The 19,687-nt window shown below is 47.7% G+C and overlaps 1 protein-coding gene across 4 annotated transcripts in view; it reads left to right on the forward strand.

Moving 5' to 3' along the window:
• Window positions 1-19,687, forward strand: part of SLC2A9 (solute carrier family 2 member 9) — a 210,000-nt gene that overhangs the window by 122,062 nt on the left and 68,251 nt on the right. For all 4 annotated transcript variants that reach the window (XM_032855051.1, XM_032855069.1, XM_032855060.1 and 1 more), the window contains 2 exons: window positions 5,830-6,017; window positions 18,284-18,394. In XM_032855051.1, coding sequence (XP_032710942.1) covers window positions 5,830-6,017; window positions 18,284-18,394 — 299 coding nt within the window. The remainder of the gene's footprint in view (window positions 1-5,829; window positions 6,018-18,283; window positions 18,395-19,687) is intronic.

The raw sequence follows: 19,687 nt of genomic DNA on the forward strand, positions 1-19,687 counted from the left end.
TCCTCCTCCATCTTTGAAATGCATCCCCTCCATTTTCTGTTTCTAACACATCCTCTCTGAGTCTGGCCTCCTGCCTCCCTCTTATAGGGGTCCTCATGATAACACTGGGCCCACCCAAATAATCCAGGATAACCTCCCCATCACAGGATCCTTACTCGATCATATCCACCAGATCCCTGTGGCCATATAAGCTAATATACGAACAGGTTCTGAGGACTAAAATATGGACTTATTTGGGAGGACATTTGGGCTCTTTCTGCTTTTCATGATGTGATATTTGTCTGTACTCTCTGATCCATGTCCTCCATTGGGATTCTTCCTCCAGGCCACAGGGACATCCTAGATCCACTCCCTCTGTGACACATGTCACATGAAATTAGAATACAATTTCCTGATATACTCTTGCAGGTTATGAGTAGGTGCTCCAGCAAATATATGTAGGAAATGTGAAGCAAAACAAAATTAAATAGGTGTCTTTGTGCAGGACTTATCAGAACATTTATTAAACTACTGTGAAATTTAAATCAAGAGATAGAGTGCACAATGATACTAAACTTCTTTGAACGAGGAATTTTATTCCATGGAGCTTCTCTGGGAATTAGCATTCCACAAAATGCACGTTAGGGAAAGTGAGAGACTTTGATGAGAACACTGCCTATGCAAGGTCTGTAGCTTTTGTTCCTCCAGCTCCTGCACTTGGCACACTGCCTGGAGCCAGTAAGTGCTGAGAATTGGTCCTGGATGGGGCCCCATCTCTATCAACCAGCCCTGAGACTGTCCCTTTAAAAAGCCAGTGCTTCTCCCCTGGGGCTGGGTGCCCCGGAGGATCAGCCTGGGGAGCCTGAAACTCACCTGCCCACCAGTCGGCTGGGCCTGGTAAAGCCCAACCACCCCTATCCCCCACACCCAGCATCCCAGACCACAGTCTGGCCTGGCCTCAGGTGGCCTTGAAGCTGAGGCCATGGAGGATGCAAGGCCATGTCTGCACTTGACTGCAGGAGTGTGGCCTCTGGGAGAGAGAATGAATGGCATTAGGATCTACCACAGGAAGCCACAAATGGGAAGCAGCCCGCTCCCTTCCTGCCCCCACAGGAGTCTGTGGCCACCCAGGTGCCATGGTCAGGCCGAATCACAGAGAGGTCCTCCTGGTCTCGGTGGACCCCTGCGGGGGCCTAAAGCCTGGGAGGGGCCCCCGCCCAGGATGGAACCTGTGCCAGGACCCCGCAGGCAGCGAATACCTTCTGGGTGCCCTGATAGCCCGCATGTAGATCCGTTTGTCACTGCTGTTATGCTGTGCGGGGTGGCCGAGGGCTGAGGGAGCCTGTCGTCTGTCAGCCACGCTGCACTCAGACACTGGTTCCCTTGCTGAGTTCACTTTGCCAGCACTTGCCGTCATGCTCCTCTGTTCCTGTCCTCTCCATCACAGCCCCACTTCTGTGCCCCTAACCTTCTCCTCTCTCACCCCAGTCTTGATTTCCACTCTTCCTGCAAAGCACATCAGCTGAGGGGCGCCTGGTGGCTCAGTCCGAGGAGCAGCCGACTCCTCATGATCTCAGGGTCACGGGATCAAGCCCCACCTCAGGCTCTGTGCTCTGGTGGGGTTTCTGCTTGAGATTCTCCCTCTCCCTCTGCCCCTTCCTGCTCGAGAGCCCTCTCTCTCTACTGAAAACAAATAAATACATCTTAAAAAAAATAAGACAGCAGATCAGTTGAATATACAGTGTTCTAAATGGAAGAAATAAAATAATCATAATAATGATTATTAGACACCATTTACGTGCAACGCACATACATTGTCTTTTTCCCTCCCGGATGGAAATCTTATGATTTCCATCTTGTGGAAGCCACTCAGAGAGAAGCACACAGGTCACGTGGGAGGGAAAGGCTGGGCATGAAGCTGGGCCACTCTGTTTCCCCCTGCTTCCCACTGTACCATGGCCTCCCTGGAGTAGCTCGTACCTGGGGGCATCACAGGACAGCGGGGGGGTGGTGCATGGAAGGTGTGTGGCTGCATTGTCACAGCCAGGAGGGAAAGTGCCCCAAGGAGAAGGTACTCATCTATGACTGGGGCTGGGAGGGCTTCTGGAAGACCTGACTGCTGAGGAGGTCCTAGGGAAAGAAGGTCCTAGACAGGCCACAAAGTGCCAGAAGGAACCACATGCAAGAGGCACAGAGGCACACTTTGGGAGTGGGTGGCGGCCCTTCTCAGGACAGATGGGGAGGGGGCAGTGTCATGGTGAAGGGAGGTGTGGACAAGGGCTCTGTGGGACAGATAACATACGGACTGGGTCCTGCTACGGGGAGCAGGACAGTGAAGGCTCGACTGCAGGAGGATGGTCATCTCGGAAGATGAAGACTGGCACGAGAATCCCACTGGGGAGATGCTGAGGCCTGAACTCAGACAAGACCTAGGGACTGAGAGGAGCGTGCAACTCTTGAGATCAGGAAGGTGGCATCGTGGGGCTCAGTGACAACATGAGACCTGTAAGGGGGGCTCCCTCATCTCCTGCTTTCATCTCTAGACCTTCCTTAGCCTGTTCCTGCCTCACTTCCCACCAGGGGAAAATCAGGGAAGGCTTCTTGGAGGAGGTGGTGTCTGAGCCGAGGCTCAGAGAACAAGGCCAGGTGCAGAAAGGTCAAAAGAACATTCTAGAGAGAGAAAAGAAGTAAAAGTACCACTGTCTTTTGTTTCTCCTGAGTGCCAAGGCATGTGAAGCAACTTTCTGTGTTTTGGCTCACAGCTCAGAGGGCCCTCTGTCTTCTGACAGCCAGAAACGCCCCCCTCTTGTTGGTGCCTCTCATGACTTAGCTCAGCTATTTACTGTTTCCAAGAGGACGATTGTGAGCCCTGTGCCTGAGAGGATGCAGAGGGGATAGGAAGGGCCCCAGAGCTAAATCCCACAGGGCCATTATTAGGGGTGTAGTGAGGCAGTCATGGTGGGAGGTGCAAGGGGCTTATCCCGCAATTAGGGATGCCCACAGGGGCCAGGTTCCCCAGAGCAGCCTCGCACTGGGAGAGGGGAGAGGGGCTGGCAGGGAGGCGGGGATGGTACCTGCTCAGGGATGAGGTCCTTCTGGGAGGAGACAGAAGCCTATTTGAAACAGTGGTTCTGAACTGGGGGTGGCTTTGCCCCAGGAGACATTGGGCAGTGTCCGGTGACATTTTTTAAATCGTATTCTTAGTGCGATATAATTGACCTATGGTATTTGGTGTCACGTGCTCAACATCGTGATTCAGTGTTTATATAGGGCATAAAATGGTCACCCCCAAACGGTCCAGCACAGGCACATCACACAGTTACAAATTTTTTCTTGCGATGAGAACTTTAAGATCTATTCTTTTAGCAACTTTGAAATATACAAACAGCAATGTTAACTCTAGTCACTCTTCTGTCCCCAGGACTTGTTTTATAACTGGAAGTTTGTACTTTGGACTGCCCTCACCCGTTTGCTCACCCCTCATCCCCCACCTCTGGAAACCCCAGTCTCTTCCCTGTATCTCTGTATCTTTGAGTTCGGTTTTGGGGGTTTTGTTGTTTTGTTTTTGTTTTTGTTGTTTTAGATTCCATATGTAGATGAGATGGTTCAGTATCTGTCTTTGTTGATTTACCTCACTTAGCATAATGCCCTCAGGGACCATCCATGTTGTTGCCAATGACAGTTTTTTAAGATTTTATTTATCTGACAGAGATCACAAGTAGGCAGAGAGACAGGCAGCGGTGGGGAAGCAGGCTCCCTGCTTAGCAGAGAGCCCGATGCGGGGCTCGATCCCAGGACCCTGAGATCATGACCTGAGCCAAAGGAAGAGGCTTATCCCACTCAGCCACCCAGGCGCCCCAGGATTTCCTTCATGTTATAGCTGAATAATATTCCATCATATGTATATATAAGTATACGTGTGTGTGTGTGTGTGTGTGTGTTTCTGTATCCCTTCCTCCATCAGTGAGTGGTGCATCTCTGTGTCTGCCATGAGACTCTCCCTCACCAGATACTCTTCCTCACCCAGTCACAGGAAAGTTGTAAAAAAGGGATGTTGGGCAAGGGGGATGCACACTGGGTGTGCCCAGTGTGTGCCCACCCCAGTGGGTGGCTCAGTCAGTTAAATGTCCAACTCTTGATTTCAGCTCAGATCATGATCTCAGGGTCCTGGGATGGAGCCCTGCGTTAGGCTCTGTGCTTAGAGGGGAGTCTGCTTGAGATTCTCTCTCCCTCTGTTCTCCCCACCCCCACACACTCACTGTCTCTCTAAAACAAATAGATCTTTTTTAAAAAGTAAGGGATGTGGAACACATAGAAGAAAACAATTTTTATGAACACATATACAGCAGGAAATTAAATTGATACTTTAAAAGAAGGAGATCACTGCTTTTAAGAAGTAAGAGATATTTTTGTTCCAGGAAACTGTTAAATGCTGAAGGTCAAATTTAGTTGAGAGCTTCCTGGCAGCCAAGGTGAGAGAGGAAAAAAAAAAGTCTCTAAATTTCTCTTTATTTTACATGAAAAGCATGTATCTCAGGAAAGAGAGAGAAATATGTTCCTGCCCTAAAATTTTAGGATGACTTTATGAAATGAACGCCGCGTTTTTGAACTTTGGGAAAATATTAGCCTTACTATGGTATAGTGACTGATGTGGAAATGTTACTCATTCAGCTACTTCTCCCATTTATCCTTAATAAAATCCTAAGAAAAGTATTAAATCATCGCTTAAAAAAAAAGAAAGATTCTAAAGCCGTTTTTAGTGTACTACTGGAAATAACACCCCAGGAGCTTCACAGGCTTGCTTTTTGTAGAATCTGGAGCAAGTTTAACAGCCTTTTTTTTTTCTTTTTCCTGCTGCTTAAGAAGAGCAATTTCACATGCCCTGCAGTGTAGAGCGTGTTTTCAAGGATGATGCCCACTGTGTCTGGGATGGACTGTCCACAGGAGCCGTCACCAAAGCCACCTTTCTCTGTAGGAGGATAAATACTAGAGCACTGAATATTTAAATCTGTGCTCTAAAAGTGTCTCCTATTACCTGATTATTATGATCTCAGGGGTCTAATCAGTCCACCCACCTTTGCATCTGCATATATGAAGGTTTGCACAGTTAAGGGCTTGGTAACAAATGGCAGGTTCACTGAGGCTGGAAATTTGCCGTTTTCAGCCTGGAAAAGGCATAAGTCATGAGGGTGAGTTTGAATCCTGGGAAAAATAGCTCTCTGAGAATACATCCACCCACGATTCCTGTGTTTCTCAGAGTCATATGGAAATGGCCTTGGAGGTCATTTAGTTCAGTTCTTCTTCTGATGATAGGATCTACTCCCAGCATCCTGGCCAAGTGGCAGGCAGTCTGACCATCTGAATACCTCTAACAAGGATGAGGACATGGGGCCAGGCAGACAAGAGGCACCCAGTAAATATTTATCAAAAGAATACCTCCCATCTGCAAAGCTCTGGGCTAGGGTCAATGTACATACATGATCCAACTACTACCAAAGCCATGTGAGGCCAGAATGCTTACAAATGATGGACAAATGCGCTGTGGTCACAATGGGACTTGAACCCTGGGCATGCTCCCCTCTTTCTGGGGGCAGTCAGGAGACTCCTATTGTCTCCTGGCTCTTCTCCTAGCGAACCAGGTGACCTTGGCCAAGTCACTGCACATCTCTGAGGCTCCGTTTCCCTATTTTCAAGCAAAGTCTTGGAATTTCACAGGTTCAAAGCCCCCTGCCAGCTCTATCCCTAACAAAGTGTGTTTCTGGGTGGTGGGACAGTCCCCGGATAGCCCAGTGTCCGACTCAACAAACATCCTAATCCCTGCTAAAAGTCTGTGATTGTCCCTCTTTGCAGCCTTCCAGACTTTCCTGGGCAAAGAGGATGTCTCCCGAGAGGTGGAGGAGGTCCTGATGGAGAGCCGCGTGCAGAGGAACATCCAGCTGGTGTCCGTGCTGGAGCTGCTCCGGAGTCCCTCCGTGCGCTGGCAGGTCATCACAGTGGTCGTCACCATGGCCTGCTACCAGCTCTGTGGTCTCAATGCGGTGAGCATCCCTGCACAAAGGGAGGAACTAGAGGGAGGTGGGGGTGGAGGTGGGGCAGGGCTTGGGCCTCAATACCAGGACCCGGTCCCAGCTCTGCCACCTCTACCAGCTTTGTGCCATCAGGCAGTCACACAATCTGATCCAGCCTCAGTTTCCTGATCTGTAAAATGGGCTGACGTAATACAGAAATAAGCCATGCAGAGTGTTCAATGTAGCAGCTACACAGTCACCCCTTAGTAAATGTTGCCTATCATTATTATTTCTGGTCCCTAAAACTCAGATTTCTTAATAAAATGGGTAAGTGAAAGATGATTTAAATAAAAGTACTCTTGGTGGGACTGATTTGAGCATGAAACTTTGGCCTAAGAAGACCTTGAAAGGAAAACTTTTTCAGGCCTGAGCTGATGTGGGCAAGGATATTGGACAGTGGGGGTTCACCAGACCCTCTGATAGCTTCTGCTGCCCCTTCTCTCCTGGGGGGCTTCTGAAGGTAGAATCCAGGAATCCCAGGGAGGCAGACTCGGGATCGTTATCACCATTGCTTTGGAAAAATGGTGGGTCTGCCACAAGGAGTAGTGAGATCCCCATTTATGAAGGTGTGCAAGCCACTTGGCAGGGCAGTGTAGAGGTACATACACAGCTCAGGAGAAGTGGGGCTGGGCCCAGAAGGAGGAAAAAGGGGACCTTCCAAAGAGCCTCAGAGAAAACAACTCCTCTGTGTTCACGACCCTGGCATCCCCTGAAAGTCAGCCAGGAGGGTGTTTGGGGCACGTAAGGGGAGGTGACATGAAAGGGGAGGCTTCCCTGTCCGGAGAAGGTAAAGTGACAGCATGGAAAGTTCCAACCATAGTGTTTTGCCGCATTTCAACTACTCTTTTTCTTCTTTTTTTTTTTTTAAGATTTTATTTATTTATTTGACAGAAATTACAAGTAGGCAGAGAGGCAGGCAGAGAGAGAGAGGAGGAAGCAGGCTCCCTGCTGAGCAGAGAGCCCGATGCGGGGCTCGATCCCAGGACACTGGGATCATGACCTGAGCCGAAGGCAGAGGCTTTAACCCACTGAGCCACCCAGGCACCCCTCAACTACTCTTGATTCTATTTTTGGAAACACTGGGATGAAATGAAATCATCTGGCAACTTACTTGTTTGTACCTTTTTCCTTGGTCTGGTTAAAGTCAGAAGAAGGAGGAAGGGCCTGGGCCAATGGCATGGCCTTGGACAGATCCTGCTGTTTCCTTCCCTTTGCACCTCCAGGCTCAAAGCCACCCACCCTGTTCTGAGAAGGTAGAGAGGGATCCGTTTCTTAGAGCTAACATTTAAAGTAGTAGAGCCACATATGGAATCTGTATTTAATGAGGCATTTGGAGCGAGAACCATGACATTTCTAAACAGAATTCTCTCCTCTCCTGGGACATAACTTCCTCTATAAATCCCACAGGGTGCATCTCAACCCTGCTACATCGCCATAGGATGGGGAGAAACTGTCTCATCCGCTCCAAAGGCTGGCAGTGGGGAGGGCTCAGCTCCCAGGTGTCCCACCGTCCTCGTCCTCATAGTGACTGCTTTCATCTGTTTTGTTATTGTCATGAGTGCATTTAACATGAGCTCTCCCTCCTTAACAAACGTTCAGCTGTGCCATGCTGGACTGCGAACTGTAGGCACGGGGTCGCACAGCCCCTCTGCAGAGCCATGCGTCTTGCTTCACTGAAACTTTGCACCGCTGATTGGCGGCCCCCATTCCTTCCTCCCTCAGCCCCTAGCAACCGCCACTCGGCTCACTGATTCTGTGAGTTTGGCTGCTTTAGATACATCACTAAGGTGCAAGCACCCGGTGTTGATCCAAGCGTAGTGTCCACCAGGTTCATCCTTGGGGTCATGGGCTGCAGGCTAGCCTTTCTTTCCAAGGCCAGGTAATAGTCCATAGCACGCATACAGGCTACATTTTCTTCATCCATCCATCCATCAACAAACATTTAGAATAGTTCCACACCTTGGCTTCCATGAATAGTGCTGCATTGAATGCTGGCATGCAGATCCCTCTTCAAGATCCTGATTTCAATCCTTCAATCCGGATAAAAACCCAGAAGTGGGATGCTGACTCGTATCGCAGTTCTGTTTCTAATTGTTTAAGAAACCTCAGTGTCATTTTCCAGAGTGGCTGCTCCAGTTTACATCCCCACTGACAGTGTGCAATGTTCTAATTCTTCCACATCCTCACCAACACTTTTTTTTTTTCCATAAGAGATATCCTAACAGGTGTAAGGTGATGTCTTGCTATGGTTTCGATTTGCGTTTCTCTGATGATGAGTGATGTCGAGTGTCTTTTCATGTGTCTGTTGGACATTTGTAGGTCTTTTCTGGAAAAACATCTGTTCATGTCCTTTGCCCATTTTTTAATGGAGTTGTTTGGAGGCTTTGGGGAGGGTTGTTTTATTGTGTTTTGTTTTTCTGTTGAGATGTAGGAGTTCCCTATATATTTTGGCTATTAATCCCTTATCAGATACATGGTTTGCCAATATTTTCTCCCATGCTGTAGATTGCCTTTCCACTCTGTTAATAATTTTTTTTGCTGTGCAGAAACTTTTAATCTGAGGTACTCACACTTGTTGATTTTTGCTTTTGGTGTCATATCCAAAAAAAAAAAAAAAAATCATTGCCAAGACCAATGTTACAAAGTTTTTCCCCTATATTTTCTTCTAGGATTTTTATAGTTCTTATGTTTATAATCTTTAATCCATTTTGAGTGAAGATTAATATCCAATTCCATTCTTTTGTAGGTGGATATCCAAAATTTTCAACACAATTAGCCAGACTATCCTTTCCCCATTGAATATTCTTGGCACCCTTTGGCAATCAGTTGGCCATATTTGACTCTATTTCTGGTATCTCTATTCCGTTTCCTTAGTTTATATGTCTATCTTTATGCCAGTATCACACTGCTTTAACTACTGTTACTTTTTAATATATTTTGAAAAGAGGAAATGTGATGCCTTCAGTTTTTTTTCTTTTTAAAGATATGGTTTCATATGAATTTTAGGATTTTTTCCCTATTTCTGGAAAATATGACATTGGGATTTTAATAGGGATGGCATTGAATCTGTAGATCATTTTGGGAAGTGTGGCCATTTTAATAACATTAAAACTCCTGATCCATGAATGGAGCATTTTTTTTCCATTTATTTATGTATTTAATTTCTTTCCTTAATGTTTTGTAGTTTTCAGTGCAAAAGTCTTTCATTTCCTTAGTTAACTTTATTCCCAAGTATTTTTTGATGCTATTGTAAATACAATTATTTTCTTAATTTCCCTTTCAGATGGTTCATTGTTAGTATATAAAAACACAACTGGTTTTTGTATGTTGTTTCTGTTTCCTGCAACTTTACCAAATTTATTAGTTCCAACAATTTGTATGTGTGTGTGTGTGTGTGTGTGTGTGTGTGTTGTGTGCATGTATGTGTGTGTGTGCTTATCTTCAGAGTTTTCTACATTTAAGATCATGTCATTTGCAAACAGTGATGATTTTACTTCTTTCTGCTTTGTTTGACTTTTCTTTTTTTTTTTTTTTCTTGTCTAATTACACTGGCTAAGATCTCCAGTCCTGGGTTGAATAGAAGTGGTGAGAGTAGGCATCCTTGTCTTGTTTCTGATCTTAGAGGAAAAGCTCTCAGTTTGCTGAGTACGATGATATTATGATATGATATGTTAGCTGAGTATGATGTTAGCTCTGGGCTTGTCATGTATGGCCTTTATTATGTTGAGGTAGTCTCCTTCTATTTATTGTTTGTTTAGGATTATTTTTATTTTTTAAAATTTTTTTAAGATTTTATATATATTTTTTTTATTTGAGAGAGAGAGAATGAGAGAGAATGCACAAGAGAAGGAGAGATTCGGCAGGAGAAGCGGACTCCCTGCAGAGCTGGGAGCCCGATGCAGGACTTGATCCTAGGACTCCAGGATCATGACCTGAGCCGAAGGCAGTCGTTTAACTAACTGAGCCACACAGGTGCCCTGTTTAGGATTATTTTTAATCTTTAAGTCAGAAGTAATACTTCCCACTCGACATGCTTAAATTGAACGGAGCAATAAGTTCTGGACCCATATCCAGAGGCCGGGCTTTCTGTGTCACTGTGACCACCAGCCTGCAGGGGGAAGCCTAGGCCAGTTACTCCCCTCACCCAGCCTCTGTCTGCTCACCTGTAAGAATAATAATAAAGCTCACAGTCACTCGACCCTTAACATGAGCCAGAAGTTTTCCCCATGGCTGTCCTGTGACTTAGACACTGTTAGGCACAGAGATGTTGAGAGACTTTCCCTAGATCACACAGCTACAAGTGGTAGAAAGGGGATATGAGCCCCAGTGATTTGGCCACAAGGTCTAGCCACTTGAGCCCTGGGCAGGGAGCGTCCCCAAGGCCGTCTTTGAGCATCTTCATATGTGTCGCTGGGCTGTGCCCCCAAGCCATCCCTAGGCAGCCAGTGGGGCAAGTCCTGTGCCCACTGTTTTACATTAAGAAAGACAAACACTGGTTAGCAGCCACCTCAGCATCAAAGTCCGGCTGTCCTGGGCCTCAGTCCAGTTGTCCCCTGCACCACTGGCTTCTCAGTCCAGATAATGCGTGAGCCAAGAAGGAATGCTGTCTACCAGGTGAAAAACCTCAAATGCCCTTTAAAACTTGCTTTCTTCCCTTAATTGTCCCAGAAATTATTTGAGAGGACATAGTCTATAGTTTAAGATGTTGCAAATACTGCTCAGCATCTCCCTATTTATCACGTTATTCTAGCCCCAAATGTCCTGCAGGGTAAATGGTGCCATCCTCATTTTCTAGAAGAAGAAATGAGGTTTCCAGAGGACCAAGTGCTTGCCCTGGGTCACAGAGGGAGGGGTGCCTGTGCTGTCAAATTCACACTTCCCGGCCCCGGTACCCTGCCTTGGAACACCTGCCCAGGCTCGGCCAGCCTGTCTCTAAGTCCAGGTGTCTGCACTAACCCAGCCATTCTCAGCCTCAGCACTGTGCACACTCGGGGTTGGAAAATCCCTTGTCCCGGGGGACTGTCCTTTTTACTACAGAATGTCTCAGCATTCCTGGCCTCGGCCCTCCAGGTGACAGTAGTCTACCCCACCAGTTGTGACAACCAAAAATGTCTCCAAATGTTGCCCAGTGTCCCCTGGGGGTAAAATTGCCCTCAGGAGAGAATCACCATATTAAGCGAACATTACGTATTGCCCAGTGCATTTTTTGCTAAGAAGTCAATAAATAGTTTCCGCATACCTTAGAAATCAAGAGGAAGTTGGATTTAACATTTTAGTTGTTTCTAAATTCTTTTTCAGTGTGGGATTGTTTTTTCCCTCCTTCTCACAATGGCTTTCAAATTCCCTCCTCTAAAATTAGACCTGTCACTTAAAATTCCTTATTTTCTGCAACTGCTTTCCTCCTGAGCAGTTTGTCCTTTGCATGAAAACCAGACTTTTGTGTGAATGTTCTGTCTCTCACGGGCGAGGAGCCTCCTGGTTACAGAGTCCTTCCCTGGGGTGGTCACAACAGCTCATACATCCCCACTGCCACTTCTCTCACCATGACCATCCTTGGAGGCTGCCTCTCATGGTCCCTGTGCCTCCAGCACCCAGAGCCACCCATGGCGCACAGGAAACACCTGAGCATTTGGGGAAGAAAGAGGGGAGGTGAGAAGAACAAGGGGCAGGGAGGGTGCTGCTTCTACCAAGTCCTTGGGCTGTCCTCAGACTTCCTGGATCTTCTGGAATACCAAGGGTTATTATGGTGGTACTCTTACCTACACCTTGGGTCCTTAGGTTGCCCTTCCTTCCTCCAGAGTACTTTCCCCTTGAACAGAGCTCCTCTGGGCCTGTTTTCTATCATGGAAAATGGGGATGACAGTACTCAGTCCTCAGAGCTGCCATGGGGATTATACGAAATGACATGGAATGGCTCACAGATGCTAACCGCTGAGCTTACTGCTCTTCCCAGCAAGGCTGTTTCTAGCACTGCGTTCTTCTCTTGATGCCACACATTTCCAAACTTTGCTCCTTCCACTCTGCATCTTGGTTGGGAAACAAGACACTGGAGCTTGTTAGAAATGGACAGAAGACAAGAGTGCAACCTGTGATTAAGCCCAGTGATGCCCTTTCTGGACCCTCAGAGGCAGCTTACGGCTGCCTGGGCTTGTCCACTCAGTGGCTGCCCAAGGATCCCAGTGTTCCTGGTTAGCTGTGTGTCCCTCTGGTCTGTCACCTGTATAACTGTTGTGTAATGGCTCTGTTTGATGCTACACCTGAACTGTGAGGGCGAGGACAGGTGTGCATGCTTTCCCCACGTGTTGTGATGCTTACAGTATCTGCTGTGCCTAGCAGAGCAGCAGACATCCTGCGCCCTCCACAAACAACCAAATGGCAGGGAGGCAAACCTGGGAGAGTGGAGGGAGACAGAAAGCCTGAGACAGGACACTTTCCCCCGAGCTGGCTGGGAGCCCCATGAAGGTCCATCTCCCTTGCCCAACCATCATCAGGAACCCTGAAACCCAAACCCCGGTTTGCACAAAACTTCTAATCACAAATTCAGAAGCATTGTAAATAGCTTTTGTTTTGAAGTCTCTTCCCAAATAACATCCTAATTCAAATTACAAGAATTGAATGTTCTGTTGCCTTAGTAACTGAGACCATCTCCCTAAAAGAACTTGCCGTGTCCCCAGATGGAAAGCATGCTACCTGGAGTCCCTCTGTGGGGCCACCCTCACACTGTGGTCAAGAGCACGTGTCCTGGAGTCAGCTGTGTTCAACCCCAAGCATTGAGCTTGTGGGCCAAGAGCCAATTTGCCATGACTGCTCTGTGCCTCAGTTTCCCCAGCTGTAAAGTGGTGCCTCTTTCTTTCGATGGCAAGGAGATGGATGAAAGGTTGTATATAATGTCCTCCGCACCGGGCTGGCCACACAGGTGGTGCTTGACACCCTTAGCTATTATCTTGTCAAAAGAGCCCTGCCCTGAGACCACAGTGCCTCTGTTTCCACCTACACCCCCGACCTCCCAGCCCTGGAACCCTGGGTGGGCCGTTTAACCCCTCTGCCCTCGGTCACTGAGCTGTGAATGGACAGGAGACTCAGAGGTGGTATCAACTGGCTGAGGGCTGAGTTGGGGAGAGGTTATGTTTTCACCTGTAAAAGGAGGAGTGAGACTAGGTAATCCAACACTCTTAGGAAAGCTTTTAAGAACTAGCATATCCTGGAGCACCTGGATGGCTCAGTCATTAAGTGTCCAACTCTTGGTTTCAACTCAGGTCATAATCTGAGTGTAAGGGATCAAGCCTGGAGCAAGTAAAATCTTAAAAAAAAAAAAAAAAGACGATATGTTCTGGACACTCTTCAAGTCCTTACGTGTACCTTCTGGATTTCCATGAAGAGTGAGGGGCCGGGCGGTGTTGGGGGTGGTGCTCCCAGCTGAGCGCTGAAAGGCACCCCCAATGGGCCATCCAGTGGGTGCTCATGTACACAATCAGGGTGTGAAGTGGACCCCAGGAGAGGCGGGGGAGGCGGTCACTCATTCCTGCCCCTCTGTGGTCAGGGCGAAGGGGACCTGATGGGGTTGGGGGTGACACTAGCTTAGGGGGTCTGGGGCGCAAGCTCTCAGGCATTGTCAGGAGAGCAGAGAGCCTTCCTTGGAGCAGGGAGTCCTCCTCTCTTTGCAACAGGGACTATGGTTACTCTTTCTGGGATGTACTCTTCCCTGCAGCTCTCTGCAGATCTCAGCAGATCTGCTGGCCCCGACAGAACCCCAAACACATTCCACCTCAGGACGGGAGTCAGATGCCTCTCACCCCAAGGCAGTGGGGGCCAGAAGGGGTTGAGAGGATCTGAATGGACATCCCAGCCCTGCCACTCTCAGCTGCTCTGTAGCCCTCACTGGCTGAGACTTACTTTCCTCATTGGTTAAATGGGGGCAAGGCACCTACCTCACTGGATCGTGTGAGGATAAAGTTAGGGCATGTGGGTGATAGGTTTGCAGGGTATGGTATACAAGCCCCTCTTTTCCCCTCTGAAATTCAGAGCAGATTAGAGAGATTGGCACAGGAATCAGAGGGGTGGGGATCCAAGTGTGCCCTCTACTCTACTCCAGACAGAGCTGGATTGGAGCGTGTAACTCCAGAAGCTGCTGTGAATTCTGCATTCCCAGATTTAAGGCACCTACCCAGGCCCAACAAGAGGAAGCAGCCCCAGCCCAGCTCCACTGGGCAGGTCCCGCCTGCATAGAGAGAGCAGAGGGGACACAAGTGGCCTGCAGGAGGCAGGTCACAGACATCCCAGTAGGGGGCGCAGATAAGCCTGTTAGTGCCTCCTTCCAAGAGCCCCTGCCAGCCTTATCCCTTACTCCTTATGTGGTTCCTGTCACTTGGGCTGAGAGAGAACAGGAGATGAAGGGAATGGGGGTCCCAGCCCTACAGTAGGTGAAGCCCTGGGACCTTGTGTTTATAAGTGACAAGATCTCCTCTGTCTTCTCTACTTCAGAATAGATCCTGTGTGTCACCGTCTGTTTGTGGAGACCATCTCTGTGTTTACAACTCTCTTCCTCTGACCTCCACTTCCATCTTTGCTCCTTCTCTCTCTGACCTCTCTCGTGATTACATCTCTAGCTCCCCTAGATAATTTGGGATGATTTCCCCATGTCAAGACCCCTGAACTTAACCAAGTCTTCAGAGCTCCTTTTGCTGGGTCACGTAATCCATTCACAGGCTTCTGGGATTAGGACGTGGACACCTCTGGTGGAGCAACTCTGTGTGTGTGAGCACGTGTTAAGGCCATGCTTTACATTCATATTCTGTAAGAATCAGCCTGTTCTAGGCAAGGACAAACCAGGGGGTTTCTTGCTTCTGAAGTTTGGCCAGAGAGATGGGTGAAAACACATGTCTCAGTAGGAGACCAACTGCAGTCAGGGTCATGGGCATATATGGGAGTCAGAGGGGAGGGAGAGGAATGGTGGATGGAAGAGGAATCTCTTGTCAGCCAGCTGCACGGAAAGCCCCAGCATAGCCCGAGCAGCAGAAAGAACCGTGGGGCGGGAAGCACACAGGCCTGGGTTTGCACCTTGCTCTGGCCTTACCGGCTGCATGTAGTCTCTCTGATCCTAAGGCAACATCACCTTCACAAGCTGTTGAGAGAGTTGGAAATGATGACACCTGTTATGCTTGGTCTCTAACACATTGTCAGGAGTTAAGAGGGAGGCTTTGGGGCATTGGGAACAGTCAAGAAGTAGGCTGAGAAGTAGCTCCAGAGGGCCTTCCTCCCCAGGGCATGCACAGAACTGACATTTTCTTTTACCAAAGAGCATTGGTGTCTCAATAGAGAGATGGAAATCTTCTAGAATGATACCCACCATTTGTTATCTACCAATTCTATAAAAGATGCTTGGGGTGCCTGAGTGGCTCAGTCGGTTAAGTGCCTGACTCTTAATTTCGGCTCATGTCATGGTCCCAAGGTCTTGAAATCGGGCCCCACGTCAGGCTCCACGCTCAGTGCAGAGTCTGCTTGTCCCTCTTCCCCCCGCCCCTCCCCCCACTTGCACTTGCACTCGCACCCGAGCTTTCTCTCTAAAATAAATAAAATCTTTTAAAGATGCTTTACTTTGTCACTTAAAAAATGTTTACAACCACTCTAAAAGACAATTTTTTTTTTTTTTTACCTTCTTCAGAGACATGCAGTCCCTTGCCTACCGACCCACAGCTCACCAGAGGCTGGTTGGGTTTGGAATCATGTGTTTGGGCCTCCAAATCGCTGATCCTTCCAGTCCACCAGCACCCCCATGCCCCCCCCACCGCAGGAGGAGACTGTCAGCAAGCAACCCTCGGGAAGAACACACCCCACCTTTCCTTGTGCTTCCATGGTGTAAAATGCCCTCAAACTGCCTGATCACATAAACCTTAGCGGGCGTAGAGGCAAGAGGCCATCCCGCTCCTTCTCTATAAGATCATTCAGCGCGAGACAAACGGCTTCTGGAGCTTGCAGAACGGGACAGGCCGTGTGTGTGTGATGGGCAGGCCTTCCCCCCACCCCCTCCAAGGAGCAGCCCAGCAGGACCTTCTCGCAAGCAGCCGTGGAAAGGGGGAGATGGTCTGAAGGGCTGATTTCTGCCTATTGATGGATAAATGCATTTACTAAGAAATGACTCTAGAGCCGCTTATATGAGCATCCCCCCACGCGCGTGTAATTTTATGCACCGTGACCCTCTTTGCTGACACTGAAACCCCTCAGGGAGGCCCAAGGCAGTGTCGCTACAGGGAAAGTTGCAGGGGGACGTCACGGGGGAGGCCAGGACACAGCGCCCACAGGAGAACACATACTCCATGGGGTCAGAGGCTGACAGCTCTGGGGTTCAGACTGAAGCAGCACAGTAGTCCGGGAGATGAAAGGAGTCCGTAGAGCCGTGGCTGTTAAAAATCAGTGAATCTGGGTAAAGATTAAGAAAGTCCTTTAAACCCCTCTGATCCAGCTCTGAAGATCACAGTTACCTCCCAAAGGGGAGGAGATTATACAAACAAATCCAGTGAAGACTGGGGCTTTCTGGAATAATTTTTGCTTCTGTCACAGCCCTAAGAGCTTTAGGAATTAATGAATTTATCAGGAACCACTTCTGTACTCTGTGAATGTGGAAGCAAAGGCAGAATCTAAAATTCTAATTTATCAGCTCAGACAAATGTGGGGCAGACACCAGCAAGAGGGTCTTTGTTTTAAGAGAACCTTAAAATGCATTTTGCTGAGGGAGGCATCAATGCCAGCGAGCTCACAGAAATTCGTGTAGTTGTTTTTACTGGTCTCTGAGTGTGCCTATAACTTTAGGAAGAATTACTCCTCTCGCTAAAAGATAAGCCATCTGTAGATATTTGTAGGTCCTAAATTATATCTTCTCCCCCCAAGGCATGGAAAATGTTTTGCTAAACAAATGCCGGTAACAAGACGAAGCTGTACAAATGAGAGCTGTTTCCAAAAATGAAGTGAGAGCAGTGCAAAGAGCGTGGCCAGACAGCATCGGGCCTGACAAGTTATAAGCAACAAGCTCTGACGTTTCTGCTAAATAACGATCAGGGTATAAATGCTTCCAAGCCTTCGAAGGTGGCAGGTTTCCTTGTCAGCTGTTATGTAAAGGACAGCTTGGTTTTCTATCGTTTAGCAAACTCGGGCTCTTTAAGGAAATGGCTCGGATGGAAAGACACAAAGGGCTCATGTCCAGTCTAAGGACCCGAAATTTACTATTTAAGTAAATAATGAATAGTGACAATTCTTACCCAATTCCTGACACCCCATAGGAGGGGCATGGCTATACTCTTTGACCGAGGAGGGGAAGGAAGCCCAGCAGGACAGAGTGAATTGCTTGAGGTCACAGAGCCTGTTCAAGATGGAGCCAGGTCTCCAACCTCCAGTCAGTGATCACCCGATGTCCCGTGAGTGTCATGAGGGTTAGGTTTGGTCTCAAGCGGCAGAAACCTCCACACTGACCTAACTTTGCGTGAGGGAAATTGGGAAGGGAGGGCAATCCAGATTTATGCCTGTTGTCTTGAACTAATTATTAACCACCTCAAAGGTGCCCAGGTCTGGTTAATAAATTATAGTATCACTCCAGTGAGCAAGGACACAGGCTCCTTCTAACTTCTTGCTCTAGCATCTGAACAGGTTCCTTCCATCCCAAAGCAGGGGCTCTATGTATAGTTGTGCACGTTGTGTGTTATGCAACCCTCAGGGCATCATTCACATTGTCCACCTTATAGATTTATTGTGACAGTTTTCTAATGGATGACCATAAAATGTCTTGTGGATCAGGAACCTTTTTTGTTTCTCACACAGTTACCATGGGGGCAGCCATGCTGTCCTGAGGTCACCTAGTTATCCATTAGGGCTGCTGAAGCTCCAGCCATCACGTTCACCATCCTGACAGCAGAAAGGAGGAAGGAAAAAAATGGGATCAAACCTCCTTAGTGGAAAGTTCATTTTAAGAAGATTTCTGTTCATATCTCATTGCCACAATTAGATCAGCACATGTTGCTCCCAGTACTGTAGCTCTGTTAGTAATGAAGAAGGGCAAAGGTGGGAGAAGGAAGGAAACAAACAGCTGGCCACACCACTTAGCTCCGTGCTGGGTGTAACAGCAAATCACAGAGACCACCTTGCAGCTGAATTCAATTGGGGAAATAGATGCCTTTTACTGACACTCCCTTGTTTTTTTGTTTGTTTGTTTGTTTGTCTTGTTTTGTTTTGTTTTTCCGGCATTATAGATTTGGTTCTACACCAATAGCATCTTTGGAAAAGCTGGGATCCCGCCAGAAAAGATCCCATACATCACCTTGAGCACTGGTGGAATCGAGACTTTGGCCGCCATCTTCTCTGTAAGTAAACTGAGAGCTATTCCTGAGAACACCATAGTGGGCAAACAGTGTCCTGGGGCCTCCCAGGCAACAAATATGCTTGTCTTTAAAGGAGCATGTCCTTTGTCACTCCAAAGGTGTCTGAATTTTAGGATGTTCACCCATCTAGAGAATATTATCTATATTTTGCTCTCCTACCTATTGTCTTTCTTTTAATGAACAGTTCCCTTCTTTGAACTCTCACCTGGTCACAGATGATATAATATGATAAGCACCCAATAAAAAGGGCTGTTTCTCCCTGGGGTCCCAAATCAGTGTCCCTGTGAGCCTAAGGTCCATTGCCATGACTTTAAAAACATTTCCACATTAGCTGTCACCTTTCTCCCCTAAAGATGTAGGACTTTGCAGGCAGAAGAAAGGAGAGAGGACATTCCAGCCAATTGGTGTAACAGGGGGTGACTTTAATAATAAGCAAAAGTGTCCAAAGGAAGACACAGAGTTCATCCTTCTTTCTCAGCCTCTAAGATTCACAGTAAACATACCACAGGGAGGGATTTGGGAGACTTTAGAATTTTGCAGAAATTGCACAGCTTGGGGCCATCAGACCAGATTAGATTTGAATCCTGGCTCTGGAATTTCTTGGCTGTGTGATGCAGGATAATGCTCTCAACCTCTCTGAGCTTCAGTTTCCCCTTGTAGATGTCTGGTTCTCTTCTACCTTGTAGATGTGTGGTCTGTGCTTCCCGTTTTAGGAGCACTGTCTACGACAGGGCTCCTTTCCAAAGGATAGAGAGGAGTGTAGAATCAGAGGGAGGTTCTCTGACTTGCACGGAGGAGCTCATTTATTTCCACTCTCATGCCGACTTCTTCTGGCAGGACTGAGGCGGTGCAGACAGGCGGAGGTTTCCAGTGGCATTTCTGACTCGTCGCTTGTGACAGAATGCTTTGTTTTGCTCCTTGCTCATAATGGGTCATTCTAACAAGATGCTTCTAAAGATGGGTGTTGGTAAAGTGTTGGGGACTGAAGTTCGTCTCCTTTCACTCACGGTCTTTTTGTTAGAGAAAAATATCTCCCTGTTTCACAATCTGGGAGTTTCACAAAATTCTCATTTTGAGTTATTGCCCCCCCTCACCCCCGTTGTGGTTATGCATGCTTATGTTAATCCATGGAAACGCACAGTCAGTCTGGAATGGAAATGGTGGGAAACCATAGGGTTTAGGGGGAGGGGGGTCAGTAAAGTATTTTGTTGTTGTAAGGAATCATCACGAGCTCATTAGGGTGTATGTGTAAAATTCAGAAAAGCAGGAAGAACC

The sequence above is a fragment of the Lontra canadensis genome, unplaced genomic scaffold (assembly GCF_010015895.1).
Source record: "Lontra canadensis isolate GAN:19392208 unplaced genomic scaffold, GSC_riverotter_1.0 scaffold1, whole genome shotgun sequence".
NCBI classification, from domain to species: domain Eukaryota; kingdom Metazoa; phylum Chordata; class Mammalia; order Carnivora; family Mustelidae; genus Lontra; species Lontra canadensis.